At 32.9% G+C, this 16,039-nt stretch overlaps 1 protein-coding gene across 6 annotated transcripts in view; it reads right to left on the bottom strand.

The window, feature by feature from the left end:
- Positions 1-206: 206 nt before the first annotated feature.
- The window catches only part of ODF2L (outer dense fiber of sperm tails 2 like), a 37,880-nt gene continuing 22,047 nt past the window's right edge, over positions 207-16,039 (bottom strand). For 4 of the 6 annotated variants that reach the window (XM_036235934.1, XM_036235929.1, XM_036235922.1 and 1 more), the window contains 6 exons: positions 13,612-13,722; positions 12,245-12,349; positions 8,782-8,867; positions 8,537-8,699; positions 6,116-6,241; positions 207-3,764 (listed from right to left, as the gene is read on the bottom strand). In XM_036235934.1, the coding sequence (XP_036091827.1) occupies positions 3,636-3,764; positions 6,116-6,241; positions 8,537-8,699; positions 8,782-8,867; positions 12,245-12,349; positions 13,612-13,722 (720 nt within the window). In that variant the 3' untranslated portion in view covers positions 207-3,635. Of the gene's footprint in view, positions 3,765-6,115; positions 6,242-8,536; positions 8,700-8,781; positions 8,868-10,171; positions 10,331-12,244; positions 12,350-13,611; positions 13,723-16,039 lie in introns of all 6 variants that reach the window. The other 2 variants (XM_016128078.2, XM_036235932.1) reach the window with 2 other exon arrangements.

Below are 16,039 nucleotides of genomic sequence, written 5' to 3' on the forward strand. Positions count from 1 at the left end.
TGACATCATCTCTACCTCAAGCAAGCTTCCCTTTACTTTTTCCTTGTCCCAAACTACTCCACCTCTGAAAATCAATTCTAATATTTCATTCTTAGACCATACCCCTCACCGATCCTAGTCTTCTACTCCCTATACCTATCATGTTTGTCCTCCAACCATTAAAAATTTTCATCTGATTAGAAAAAATCAAAAGTAATACAATTTCATTAGAATAAGTAAAATTTATTACTATTTCTTCCATCCCTACCAAGGCATTTAGGCTTCTTGACACCCATCTCCATGCTCATACCAGCATATGAGAATTTATATACACAAAGAAAGAGATGCTTGTTTTGATTATAAAATGTGAATCATGCCAAATACATAATTATTTCACTTTTCTTCACCTAAAAATAAAAACCATGGACAAATCTCAAGTCAGCAGATATAGCTTGAATTCTTTCTTTAAACTGCTATAACATACTTACTGACACCAGAAAATCTCAAAGCAGGCTCTTCAGGGAAGTGCTTCTAATTTTTAAAGTTGGAAAAGAACTGATGCTTGTGACTGAAAATGTCTAGAAGAATGGTTTCTCATAGCACTTCAGCAGAGGGTAACAGGTCTCAGGCCCATGAGAACTAAAGCCGTTATCATGCCTTTTACCACTTGGTTTGCTGCTGCCCAAGAAATATGCAAGGCAGGCTGTTGGCAGATATTGAAGGAACCACAATCATGAGTAGGCAAGGAAAATTAAAACTCACTTATGGGGCTTGGAAAGAAAAGATGGCTAGCAGAACAGAAACCTGAGATGCCTACTGAAGTAGAGAACCAGTGGAAGAAACAGAAGAGAATTTTAATAAAAATATAATGGAATTACAACACTAAACAAAACAAACCTCAACACTTTCGGGAACTAAAAAAACGTAATTTCTTAATTAGAAATTCAATGTCCAACAGAAAAAAAGAATGACCGCCCTTGAGAACCACATTAGTGGTCAGAAAAATCAGGTGGAAGAAATACCTCACAAGAAATCCAGTGACAGACACCCTGTGGAAAAAGTCAAGTTGTATGGAGGTCACACCCAGGAGACAAAATGAGGAGGAGGAAAGAACACGTGGAGAGGCAACAGTCACATAAAAAATGGAAGAAAAATTTCAGAATTTAAGAAAGAGATGAGGCCCTGAATATTGAAGATCAGCTGAAAATCCTGCCAGACTGTTAGTACTGTGAGGACAAGGGCATTCTGGGACAGTGGGAAGCTGGAAGCTGGGACAGTTTTAGGGACACCAGGGCACTGACTCTCGGCCTCCCTGACGCTGAGTTTGGTTCACATTCCAGAAGATCCCAATGTCATGTGCTTAATGCTCCATGTGGAAACATTAAACGAGAGATTGTGAAAGTTCTTCTAGAGTCTGGCAAACTTCCTTCGTTGTCCTGTGTCGCTAGCACCTGAATATCAACCTTAGGGACTGGGCAGTAGTCTTTCCTTCCATAGTCTAGCTAAAACATTGCAGGCACCAATTTTTAAATGCAATATACAGAAATTACTTTGATAAAAATTAAAAATATAAAAAAGAATGTATTCAAAGATGAGATAAATGCATGATTGTTAAATTAAAAAAAAAACATTTATTTTTGAAATGTATATGAAGGTAGCACGGTCATAGTTAAAATCAGAGATTCTGGATGCATGCCATTTACTAGCTGTGTGACCTTGGGCGAGTTACTGAGCCTTTCTGTGTTTTGGTTTCCTTAAAAGCTAATGGAATAAATAGCACCTAGCTCATCAGACATAAAGATTAAAAAAGTTAATACTTATGACACACTCAGAACTTTGGCACACAGTAAGTACTCAAAAAACACTAGCAATGCTGCTGCTGGGCTGCTGTTCTTCTACTCCTTACAGCAGGAAAACAGCACTGTACACAGAGCTTCAATTTTGGAATCAGAAGACTTGAGTTCAAATGCCAATTTTAAAACAAGAATTTTATACCACAGCCGCAGTAGTGAATCCCTCTATGCTTACCTTTTTTTTTTATATATCTAAAACAGGAATATGAATACCTTCCTCTTTCAACCTCTTTCATCCATCTATCCACAATCATCAACTGAGTATCTCCTTTATACCAAATATTGTTTAGTAGCTGAAATAGAAATATGAATAAGGTACAGTTCTCCCCTTGAGGAGCTCACAGTCTAGTGAGCAACACTCAAGAACTTTCACATGAATATTTCTTAAGGCTCCCTTTGCCTCAGGGATGAAGAAAAAAACACAAAAGTCAAGCATGTAAGTACAATCAAGTACTATGATTTAAAAAGAAAGAAAGAAAGAAAAAGGCAATGCTAATATTGTTAGCAATCGTTGAACAAAAAATGTGTCTAGTTTCTGAAATTACTATACTTTGCTATTTTAAGAAAAATATTATGAAGCAGTTGGGTCAATGGGGAGTAAGTCCCTGCAGGTGATATAGCTGTATTAGGAATAAGGGGACCAGAGAAAAGCAGGCCCCCATTTCTGATCAGAGAAGAGGATAAAACATCTTAGGGAGATCGAGCTTTGTTTATAATCTGGACTGTGTAGTATACAACCTGCCTCTTTGAATGATCTTTTGAGACCTGGGCATCCTCTGACTAAACAGCTCTCAAGGCATTGTCTGAGAGGAATCACTATTACGTGATCCCTTGTCAAGTACATTCACCCCCTTTCAGACTGTCCTCCCTTAGCATGTAGGGTGGGAGATTATGGGGAACAAGTTCTCCTCTACCTATCTCTTCTACATCATTCCCAAAATAAAGGCCTTATCCTAAAGCTCATTAGTATGAAGAGTGCTTATTTTGATCGATTCATGTGAGTTGGTCATGTGAAAGGGTGGGTGAGACAAGTTGTTCCCCTCGAGTCCTTTAGTTAACTAAAGGCTTTAGAATGTCTAAATTCTAAATTATCAGATAATTACTAATATAAAATGATAATACAAAATAGACTATAAATTCATCGGAGAGCCTGAGAGCCTATTCTTTATAAAGAAACACCGTATACCAACATGTTTACATCTATTACCGTCAGTAGGCATTTAATAGCTATGACTTAAAATTCGATATTTAAAACCTCACAGATATTATAATGGCATCTTAGCATATACTTGAAACAATATTAAGTACATTGAGGCATTGGGATCTTTAGAAAATATGTAATATCATTAAAAATATGCACAATATTTCCTTTATTATATTAATATATATGTACATAGCACCACAATGTAAAATGATTATGTACATTACTAAAAATCATGTATTTGGCTCATAAATAGCCTAGATTTGTTACAAATTCACTTGGATGGTAGGTACAGAAACACAAAGAATGATACTGGCTTCTTTTGTGTGCACATAAAAAACATTCTAAAAACCAATATAATATAAATAGAAAATAAACCAGAACTAAGTGAAAATTATCCAGCAAAAAAAGAATACTGATATCTATCTTGTTTTAAAGTTTCAATTGGATAATAAATTATGTTTCAAAAATCTTTAAATAAAAACTCTAATTCTACCACCCACAAGTCATAAAGTAGAACAGATAGTATATTTATTTTTTACCTAATCACTTTGTAGACTCACAGTAAAAATCTATTGCTTATAGAAAACAGATTCGACAGTTTATCCAAACATTGTTACATAAGAAGTTTTAAGAAATTGTAAATAATTCTTAATACTCTCGTTTTGATTCTCCGACTTTTCAAGACTATGTTGTATCTCTTTCAAACATACTTCCTGATGTTGTGCTTTCTAAATAAAAAAAAGAAATAAAGATAATCATTAATGACATTCATATCAAAGGAGAGTCATAATATAAAACTATATATATATACACAATCATTGACTACATGATTTTTAGTTTCTCTAAAAGAATCCTAACATCTGATTTGTTCATTATTAACTTATCTTAGAGCTTACTTTCTTTAAAATCCCGAATAACTAGAGCCCATACATTGTTGATCTTAATATAATGTTTTAGTTTGCTGTAATACACATTCGCTTAGCCCCAAATTATTACATATTTAACATGATTAACTTAATAAATGGGTTTTATTTAAAATCGTCATAATTACTCTTACATTTAACATGACATATTTAAACACTACTTTTTACCATTTTCTCTGCCTAAAATTCATATTTTATGCCATAAAAATGACTTCCACTATCTTAAAATTGACAGAATTCTAGTTCTGATCATATAAACATTTTATTTTTAGAATCCTTTAAAATATAAAAATAACTCTTAATAGTATAAGTGTTCTTTATTTGTGAAAACAATTTTTCTAAATAAAAAATAAAAATCTAATTTGAGAAACAAATAAGAATATTTTAAAATATTTTTTAAAATATTCAGCTGCATATAAATTCCCAAGTAAATTTGTTCACTAAAAATACTTTAGACAGGCTGCAAATATCATTTAACTTCCAACTGAAATGTAGGCATCTTGAGAAAAAAATCTTTTATTTCCTTCCTATCAGGTGTTCAATGATACCCTTGATACCTTCTGAAACTTAGTAATGCCCCTCAGGTGAAGTGAGGTGATATGAAGCAGTGTGCTAGGTTTGCCTATACAAAGTCACAGAAAGAATACAATGAATCTTTGTAGAATATCAGTTTTACTCAACAATTTGGAGGGGAAAATAATACAAACACACTTATATTATTGGGTAGAATGCAAAATGTACATGGATCTTAGGATAATACACATGATTCCAAAGATATTTTAGGTCTCAGGAACGCTGGTTTGGGTTAAACTACTGAGGTCACCCTTGGATCTGTGCATCCACTCTGCCCTGACTGGAACACTTGGGCAAAAAAATCTGAAGAGGCCTGCTACTATGGGCAGAGCATTGTGGAAGACACCAGGATACAATCGATTATGAGACAGGCTCTCAGGGTGCTTACGATTCAATTGGAGTTCAGGCATGTATACAAAATAAATACTGAACTGTCCTCTGGAAGAGACAGAATACATAAACTCATTTTTCAGCAATGTCTAAATCAATGCTTAGAATTCTAGGTCTTTATTTTTGTAAAAATCACCAGGTTTAATAAAACATCACATTTTAAATCTATATATTTTGGCAGCTTTTGCCAAGTACTGGGAACATTATAGCAAAACCCATCTCATCTCAGTATACCTATGTTATTATTTTTTCAGAGGCTTTAAATACACAAAGAACATCACACATATTTACAATATCAGCAACTCTGATAGTGAGTAAAAAAAAAAAAATAGAAATAAGGAAAAGCCTGTGCTAAATTAAAAGTAGAAAATATTTTGTTCTGATTAAACTGCCATGGAGTTTTCAATGGTGATAAAATTAAACTAATATGGCATGCCAAAAATCATTTAACTTTCGAACCTTTCAGGTTTTCAACTTTTAGATATTTGGGAATGAAAAACTAGTTTTCATGGAGTCTCTGGCTCCTAGAAAAAATTAAGCATCATTATTTTCCATGTTATGGTTAAGTAGAGTTTTCAAGTAATTTAGTCATGACTAGTGCTAGCTTTCATAATATTTCCTGCCAATTGGCTATCTCATGACTATTTAGGAAAAAAACATTATAAGACTAATTAAACACAGACAATTTGGTATTCTCATTTTATGGCTGAGTGGACCAAAGCATCCATCTCATATGCAGAGTTAACAATGCTAAATATTTACTTGCTACCAACTTATAACTTTCTAAAATATAATATTCATTATTCAAAACAGGTATCAAAATCTAACTCATAATAAAAATTTATATTGTTTATCTTTTAAAAACTGAAAAATTTATAACAGAATGAAAATAAGTAGATTATATCTATAACTTTCATTAAGCAGCTGCCATGCAAAAGCAATATGTAGGAAAAGGGCCCGACGAGAATTTGGAGGAAATGGAACAGAGGCCACCAAGATGAGGATAATAATTCTTTGGCATAATCCTGACATTTTTAATTTTTGTGATTTATTTATTATTTTTAATGTTATCAGTAAAGCAATAGGCCTGATTCCCCTCACTTTGTACTTTAACTATTTAAGAAAACTAACGTGGTAAGAATGTTAAATGCTATTTTTTTTAGGAAAATACATTAAGCCATATTAATACTTACACTGTTTATTTTGCAAACAAGTTGATTTTGTTCTTCATTTTTCTTTCTAAGCTCAGTTTCCAGATCTAATATTTTAATTTGTAAAGCCCTCTCTCTAGATGACATTTTCTCTATTTCTTCGGAAACCTGTAATTTTTATTAAAGAGTAAAGTAACTAAAACGCACTTTCTTTAAAGTATGATTGAAAGCTTTGACATATACACCATATATCTTTTTTCCAAATAGATATTAATTGAATGCTAGACATTTTAATTATAAAATGTTTAAAAATGTTCTACCTTAAACTAGCCCATGTAGTATAAGTATGTATATTTGCCCTTGAAGTACAAGTATCCGCAAAATTAGCTTGGAGGTGTATGCATCTGCACTGCTCTGTGACTTAAGCACGTGTTTTCCCTAATACTATATTTTTATAACCTACTGAGACCAATTACTATGTTTTACAGTATTTATATTCACCATTGTGGCTAGAGTGCTTGTGGAACATAGAAAGTTGTTATTAAATACTGATTATAGACTTGAATGGAAAGAATTGGGGGCAGGGCAGGTGATATATACACCTCACACAAACAAATGAAATTGATTTTTCACTCATTAATTTCTAAAGTGGTCTGAATTTGAGTTTTCACATTTCTCTGATTGATAATTTTAGTAGAAAGTCTAACTTCGCTATGTTCATCCAAGGATTCAGATATGTGGGTGCCTATTGCAAGAATGTTAGGTTGGAGCCACAAGAATGAGAGTGGAGGCAGAAACTACTTAGGGAGCAAGGAGCTAGTGGGAAGGGCCATCTTCTAATCTAAGTCCTATGGACTCAGTTCTAAGTTATTATAAAGTGATTTACAAACATTATCTTGTGCACAAATTCTAAGGGTGACTGTGAAAGAGGGATGTTGGCAGTATTTGAAGCTGTGGGAGAAAGAGCGCTCGGAACAAATGTCCATGCCCTTGACCACGTCTCTTAGTGTGGACAATGGTGACGGTGCAGTGACAGCACTCTTCATGGGGCAGAAACTAGAGACAGTCCCATATTCCATGGCAGCAGGACAAAAATGAGAGGGCAGACACATCTCTGAGGACTCTGAACACATTTGAGCGGGAATCTGAGAGCATCTAGCATTTCCACAGTCCACTTAGGCTGAAAACAAGATAAAAGCACTTATTTTCCTCTCAAAAGTTGGTGGCACTGACAAATCTGGATTACATTTCTACCATTGGCAGTACATTTTGCTACTTAACTCTTATTCAATGATATGTCTGTTAATGTCAATTTAAATTGGTTTCCTAGAGTTAAAAAAATTAAAAATATATATGACACTTGTGATATGAAAGCCACATTTCAAGGATATCAGATTCTTTCTGACTCATGAAATTAACAGGCTTGAGAAAGAATATGCATAGCAGGGACTTTTGAAGAAAATACTCAGAATTTGATGTTGGACATATTAAACTTGAGATGCCTCTATTAAGTGGACATGTCAAGTAAGTAGCAGAATATATGAGTTCAGATTTCGGGGGAGAGAGACTGGGGTGGAGATGTACATCTGAGAGTCATCTGGTATTGGTGATTGCTTTTTAGCATCATTCAGTCCTATGAGAAACTCGTCATTCCCATCTTACCAAATAAAACACTAAAGTTTTGAGAAGTAACTTGTCTAAGGTCAGGGTATAATATACCAGAGACAGAATTCAAATCCAGTTCCTGCTGGACTCCAAAGCCTACCCCCTGTCCTTTTAAGATTACACTTTCAAAGCATTTGATAAATTTACCTCTTCTTTGAGATCTTCCTGAATCATTTCTCCTCAACCCCAGGTTCAACTACTTTGTACCCTCCCTTTGTACCTACGTGCTGGATGATGTTTGTTCACACACTATCTCCCTACGGAACTGTGGGTGTCATGAGAACTGAGGCTAGATCTTACTCATCTTTGCATCTCAAGGACGAGTAGAGAGACACAGTGAGATAGTTATTAAACGCTAACCAAATGTATTTAACTGGAATTTAATTCTTGCATGTATTTATTTATGTAACAATATTTGCCAAAAGAAAAGGGATCTGAGCTTTATAGCTTACTGGGTCTTGACCAAAACCAAAATGTTCAATAATTTGCACATTTGCTTTGGTTTTATTAAAAAAGTGGGGGCGGAGGGTGGGGGAGCACTCCTTCAAAGTGTTTTCCATCTCTGCCCTTTTCCCTGCCACATCATCATTATCTGGTAAAGTAACCATGGACCAGTAATATATTTGTTTAGCTCCAAAAGTCAAAAGTAGGTAAAAAAATAAAAATGTAATTGCTCCCTTCACCCTGTCATCAGGATAAAAACAATAACTGTAAGTCTGGCAAATGAGATATTGTCTGTTTGAAAAGAGGACTCTTTGGTAAACTAATTAAAAAGTTCTAAATAAAGGCCATCTGTACCTTTTGTCTTCCTTCTTCTAAAGCAGCTTCCAGCTGTCTGGCCAATGCTGTGTATTCTGCAGACTTCTCTTTAAACTTAAGATTGCTGTGCTTAAGACATTCTTCTTGGTTTTCCAGCTTCTTTTCAAGTTCTTTATTTTCTGCATCCATCTGTTCTAATTTTCTGTTTACAGAAAACATATATTTTAAAATTATAGTATATAGAAAAAAATGTAACACCAATTTTAAGTTAATTTAATACTTACTGTTTAAGGTTTTCACACTTCAACTGAATAAGATAATTTTCTTCCTCCAGAGAAAGTTTTATGAGAAGATTGTGATTTCCATCAATCTAAAAAAGAAAAAATTTTTTCTTGGTTATTTTCTTTATAATCAATTTCCAAAGAAATCTATACTTTATTGTAAGAGCAATCATAAAAATCAGGAATGTATAAGTATTATTATTACTTCTACACAGAGAGAAACCAAGAAACACTGCATTGTTAAAATACAAGTTCTTAAATTCCTGATTAAGTTTTAAAAAACTATGCTGTCTCATGGCAACTCATCTACTACAAATTTTTCTGAGAGATGGTAATTAAAACTTCCTGAAAAATGTTTTGTTGAAAAAGGACATTTATTTTTATTAAGTGTGAAATTTTAAACAGTATTAATTTCCTACTGTAGAATATTTGGGGTTACTTACATAGTTTTTTGTTTCACCTATATAGTAATTGATAACTAAATATTTGTGAAGTTGTCATTATGAGGAAAACCATATTTGTGAAAAGCAAATTGGAAATCAAAGGCACACCAGCCCATGCCAAGACAAAATGTTCCTCTCATTGCTTCAAATACTATATTTAAATAGTTTCAGAAGCTTTGAAATAGAAATTTTTTTTCATAATTTCAATTAATAACTTAGCTTATCTATGTAATCTGACATTTTTCTAGAAAAATATCTTCTCAAAAATTTAAATTCAGCAAAGTTTTGTTTGTATGTTTTTAAAAATAGGATGTATTTCAAAATTAGAATCAAGGCTACAGTGGAAGATAGAAAGGGATCATTCCTAAAATAGTTTTACAAATAAGAAAAAAGCTTGCTGTCATCTTTGGACATGCTTCTTGGGAAATAAAAAAAAGGACTTAATTAAAAAAACATTGACTAAATGCTTACTATGTGGTAGGCATTGAATTAGATGTCAGTACAGTAACTAATGAGGCACCCATAATCTGTGGTTCAATGGAGTAAAAAAAAATATATCAAAAAGGACAATTGAAATAATCCAAGTAAACTTGATATACAATTCTAATTAAAATAAATTCTAATTTTTGTAAGATAAATTACAAATTGTAAGATCTTTACAACAAACATAGCATTGCTCCTTTTCTCTTGCTATTACCATGTCTATGTCTAAATACAGATTTGTAAGAGTAAACTAAATTAGCAATTTTGGTTACCAACTTTTTTGCTATAAATTATTAAAATAGCTTGCAAAATAATATTACAGTATCTGCATAAAACTGATATTTTATCAACTGACAGCTGGGAGAAAAAAAAAAAATCAACCCCTGACATGAATGCCCTCAACTGGTGAAATCATTCCAAAGCATTTCTTTAACACATCTAGCAAAATCAGAATGATGGCTAGACACCTGGCCCTGAAGCTCCCTAATGGTGTGTGCTTGGTCTGCACATTTCCCCTTGTAGTGATGCAGACTCTCCTGACACTCCTGAAGCCTCCGTTCCGCCGCCGTCAAGGAATCGCGGACGCCCTCTAACTCCTTCAGATGAGACTCCATCTGGCCTCTCATCTGAGTTGTAGCATTAGGGAAATAAGTGCAAGATCACACATTCAGCATTAATGATTTTACTATCTTAAATACTAGATACACTTATAATATGTTTTTTAGGAATATTGGTTTTAAATAAAATGGTTTAAAATAAACATGAATAAACATTAAGTTAGACTCTACTAAATAAGAATATATAATTCAAAAGTGGTCTGGACTTGAATTAGTTTTCAAAGTGTTTGTTGACAAATGATTATAGTAATATTAGCTTGCAGGGAGAATGTTTAACCTACTTAGGAAAGCAAACTTTTTGAATCTTTTCAATTATATTCAAGCAGAGATATTACTAATAAAGCTGGTATGGACAGTGGTAGTTTTCCACTGTCTAGGCATCAGTCTAAAGTAACTGTCACGTTTTGTCATTTAATCTTATAACTCAGGTATTTCAATTACAGTAACCTTGGTGCACTGCACTGATCTTTTGTGTGGGGTTTGCTAAACATTATTGCAAGATAGCTAATAACATTAGTCCACAGTAGTCTATTTGATCATTAATGTTATTATGAAGTAAGTCTCTCTAATTTTATCTATATTAATCTCTTTGGTTGATGCAGTTCCTCACTGTAGCACTTTAGTGATATGACAAGAACCAACCCTATGATATGCTTGTACTGTTAATTATGAAAAAATAAGCAGACATATGGCATTTAAGATATTCATAGGGAAGAAAAACAAGAGCTAGCTTCTTTCCCTGACACAGGAAACACCTAGAGCTACCATGCAACATCCGGCATTCTTAACCGCAAAAGATAAAACTAGAATGAAGCATACCTCTGGTTCCCCAAACACCTTAAGAGCTCATACGAAAACTAGAAGACTTCAAACAGTGAAAAAGTACAAGGAAGAATTTCATTTAAAAAAATGACTTTTCTGGTTTAACACAAGTTAAAAAAACACTGTGACCTTATAGGTATCTGAAAAACACAGGCTCCTGCCCCATCTGCCCTTTGAACAGGTTTTTAAAATAGGCTTCTATTTATAGCGCCGCTTAGCAAAAGAGGAGACATTTGAATTGGTATGCCTATTGAAAAAAAGAGACCAAGAGACATGGAATGAGCTCTTCTCTGATCTGCTAAAAATAGGTGAAAAATAATTTTTAGAAAGTAATAAGTTGCACATTTGATGGGTTATCTTTCTCTCTGTTTAAACAGCAAAATGTCTGCTCTGGCTGACCTCTTCTTCGCATCGGTGTCTCACTTGAATGTCTCAGCCCTAAGATATGGAGAAACCCAGAGACAATCACCTTATTACCCTCAGTTGGAACTGAATGGTAATATCCCATGACGCTCCAGCCAAGAGTTAGCATCCTACGACTTTCACTGCTTTCTTACCAAACAACATGAAAAGGCTCAAAAAGGGATGCGGTTTCATTTAAAAACTTAAAAATATGCACAAAAACATCATAACTTGCCAACACTGGCTTTCCCCTCATTCTGTTGCAATAGGGTGAAAAAAAGGAAATAATTTTTTTTATGATATTATTTTTTTTCCAACAAAGCATTTAGCAGAGAATATTTACTTTGTTTTTTTAGACACAAAAGATTTACTACCAGAAAAATAAAATGAGATTAAAAAAAAGAAAGAGGTATTCAAGTTTGCATACTTATGGTTGATACGACTCAGTGATAATCATTTTTGAGCTATTTAAGTCTGCTTTTGAATAAGAAAAATTAAACATTTATGATGTTTTCCAAAAATTATGGAAAAAGTGAAAAAACATTCATACAAACAAACAGCATTACAAGCCTGGAAGAAACATTATTTCCTCAGAAAATAAACTCCTACAGAGATTGAGAACAGATAATTCCTAGGTCTATTTATAAAGTATAAAACTTAAATAAAATATTATTTTATTATTTAGAATGTCGAACTTACCTTTTCTAATTTTTTATTTTTGTTTTTTGTTATTTGGTTATTTTCGCTTAGTAAATTTTCACATTTTCTTTTCACCATTTCAGCTGCTTCTTGTAACTTTTGTATCTGAAAATAAAATATATTATTAGAGTAACATGTATTATTTTATTATTAGGACCATAATTTGAAATAAAAGGCTGACTATTTGAATTTTCAATTTTAAACAAATCATTATTTCTCTAGCAATACCCTCAGTATGTTTACATTATTCCTTCTTTAAATATGGGAATCACTCAATGCTCTCTTCTAATCAACAAACTTTTTATGACTTACCTGTCTTTTCCTGTCAATACTCTAGACTCTTCATTTGAGTTCTGAATATTAGAGAGATCTTCATTTGCAGGTCAATGTTACTTTAAAAAATCAACCTCTGGTTCAAACTAGCTCTCATACCAATTATTCTACCTTCCAGATCAAAATCTGCCCAAAAAAATATCTGACTGAGCTCTTTATACAAGGCACACTACTTAGATATGGTAAGTTACCCCAAACATTTTTGCTAAGGGATTAAACCCAAACAACCAGTTAGGAGACCCACATAACATTCTCATTCCCAGATAACACACACTATTGTCCAACACAGGCTCCATTCTGGCCTTGGTGACTACAGTATTCTAACTGGGTGCCTCAACCCCATTTTCCCATCTAATCCACCCTGATGCAGCCCCATCCTAGTTATTTACAGCTTTTACCTTTAGTTCATTATTCTTTAATTCAAATGTTCTCTTCCAATAAAATCATACTCTTTATTGACCAGTTTATAACCCATCATTCATGGGTTATAAATCTCATCTTCTCATGAAGTTTTTCTTAAACACTACATTTTCAAAACATAATCTTTTCTATAAATTACCACTGAATACATGCTCTATTCTATATATGTTGTCAAATGTTCCTTCCTTAGTCTTTAATAGGAATAAGTCTGAATTATACTTTCTTAATTCATTGAAAAAAAGAAAGTATTGGGCTTTAATGACCCTGGAAGAGAGTTATTATTCTAAATTAATACCATATACAAGATAACAAACAAATACAATGAAGATTAACAAGATTAAGCATAAGGTTTACATTACACCTATGTAATTAATTTTAGGTCTACTTTTAGAAATATCCAGTGCATACACAGGCAAAGTTTGAATTAGGAATCAAAAGAATCATCTTTTTATAAAAATATTTGGGACCTTAAGAAATATTTGGGACTTGTCATATTCCATCACAAAATAATAGCTCCACCTTTCCTCAGTACTGCTAATTTACATCATAAACAAATGTAGTGTTTTAAATTGTCTACCAAATTTAACAAACATTAAAATAAATGTAGTGGTCACCTGAGTTTTATACACTTCAATAAGAGTTTTCTGTTGTTTTTCTACTTCTTCCAATTCTAAGAGTTCATTTTCAACTGAAACCACCTCATCCTTCAAAGCAGCAAGTGTATTCTAGCAAGAAATATATAAATAGATATTATAAATCATTAAAATTCATTTGTACTCCAGTGTTCTATGGTTATGAAAACATAACTCATTTATCAACAAAGTTAATAATTATTTTTTATTAAATGTAATTATCACATAAAAATTTAGGAATATCAAAAAGTAAGTAATACTTATAAACAACCTTAAAAGATTTATGTAAGACATATTGTTAAAACTTTTAAAATTTACTCACACACAAAAAATTGTAAGATCAACCATGTTCTTGTATGTGAAGACTCAATACTGTTGACATGTCAGTTTTTTGACAAATCAACAAAACTTTCATGGAATTTCAACCAAAAATAGAAAGGAGAATATGACAAAATTATTTAATATTCATACGGAAAAATAAATAGAAAAGATTAATAAAATTTTGAAAGGAATACTAAATGGAGAATCTCAGTATTTACCAGATATTAAAATGTATAAAGAACTAAAATTAACATAATAATATAAGAATATAGAGGTTAATGGAATAAAAAAATAAAAAATATTTATTGCAATTATATTGCACTAAAATTATATTTAGTATATGACAAAGTTTGGCTATTTAAATCGATGGGGAAAATATAGATCACCAAATAATGGTAATAACATAACTGTTTAACTATTAGAAAAATATAGATTACTTGCCTCTACCAAACCTTATGTTTTACATTTATTAAAAATAAAACATAAAGCTATGAAATTTTTCACAGAAAATTTTATTTGATTTTAGGTTAGCAAAACCCCATTAAGCATAAAATTTTTCGAAAAAGATAATAAAAACTGTAAGGATCTGAGATTTTACCCTCCAAGTCTGTAAGTTAGCCTAGCATAGTTGCATGGATGCTAACAGAAGACACAAGACTCCTAGTTCTGAGACACAGGACTTTATTCCTCCTAGCAATAGCCAGATATCAGCATTTGTGTTAGCTTCCTAAGCCCCAGTTCCCACAGGCCAGCTGACACCTATACATGTATTGGGATACATTGCAGAAGAGCAATGCTGAGTTTAGGGAACTTACGTAAGAAGCACTAAACATGACTACCCTTTGGTAGAAGGAAACATTGCTATCTTCCAAACATTTGAAAACAAGCATTGCTATCTTTCTATCTTTCTCTATATAAATATCCTTGAAAAGATAGTCTGGCTCTATAGGCAGTCTATACTTTTGCTTGCAACATGTGCAGAAATATGAGATTCCCAACAGAAGCCATAAAATAAAAAAATACACACACACACATATACGCATAACTATACACATATGTGTGTGTACATATATATCTCCAAATGTCATAGCCCCCTCAAAAGATTTAACAGGCAAGCAAAATGTGAAAAAGTAACAAATTATGACAAAAGATTAATATCACTTATATATATAGTTCTTATATATTAATTAGGAAAAAAGACATAAAGAATAAGAAGTAGATAATTCAAAAAGGCAGAAATATAAATGATCATTAAATATATGATAAATGTTTTATTTATATGTACTCCATGTAAAGATAGACAAAAAGAAGGGATTGATGGACAAAAAACAAGAATAAGAAGTAAAATAATCATATGTGAAAGCAGGATAGGAATGATAAAGAGCCTCCTGAGAAAAGGACTTGTGACTTTTTTCTTTTTTTCTAAGAGTGTGACCTTTTGAGGGAAGAGGGTGCTGGTCGAGAAAAGCAATGGTGGGAGAAGCTCTGGCCAGTTAGGAAAGAAAAGCAAGAAGGCCGGTATGATAGGAAGGGCGAAAACAAAGGGGAGAGTGGGAGGAGATGAGGTCAGAGAAGTAATGGGAAGCCAGATGGTGTGATGTCTTATAAACGTTTACTCTATCAATCAAGGTATCATTTGGAGAGTTTTGAGCACTGCCATGGGTATATTTTCATAGAAATTACTCTACTGCTACACTGAAGGCTAACTAACTGCAGGGGCAAGGACAGAAGCAAAGAGAAGAGTTAGGAAGTCAGTATAATGACAAGAGATGACGGCTTGAACCAGGAAAATGGCAGTGGTGCCGGTGACAAGTGATCAAATTCTGGGTATAACTGAAGTAGATTCACTGACAAAAAGGAAGCAGGTGTGAGACAAAGGAGTCGAGGATGACACCAAGTAATAGAAAGGATGATTGACACCAACGTCAAAAATTGGCCTCCCTTTGACCATATGATTCCACTTTTAGAAATTTACCCTAAGAAAACAGATATGCAAAAAGACTCAAAGAAACTATCCACATTTTTATTTACAATAGCAAAAATCTGGAAGTAGTCCAAAGTCCCCCAAAATATATATATTCTAAAATAG

This window comes from Rousettus aegyptiacus, unplaced genomic scaffold, assembly GCF_014176215.1.
Source record: "Rousettus aegyptiacus isolate mRouAeg1 unplaced genomic scaffold, mRouAeg1.p scaffold_m13_p_1, whole genome shotgun sequence".
In the NCBI taxonomy this organism is placed as follows: Eukaryota; Metazoa; Chordata; class Mammalia; order Chiroptera; family Pteropodidae; genus Rousettus; species Rousettus aegyptiacus.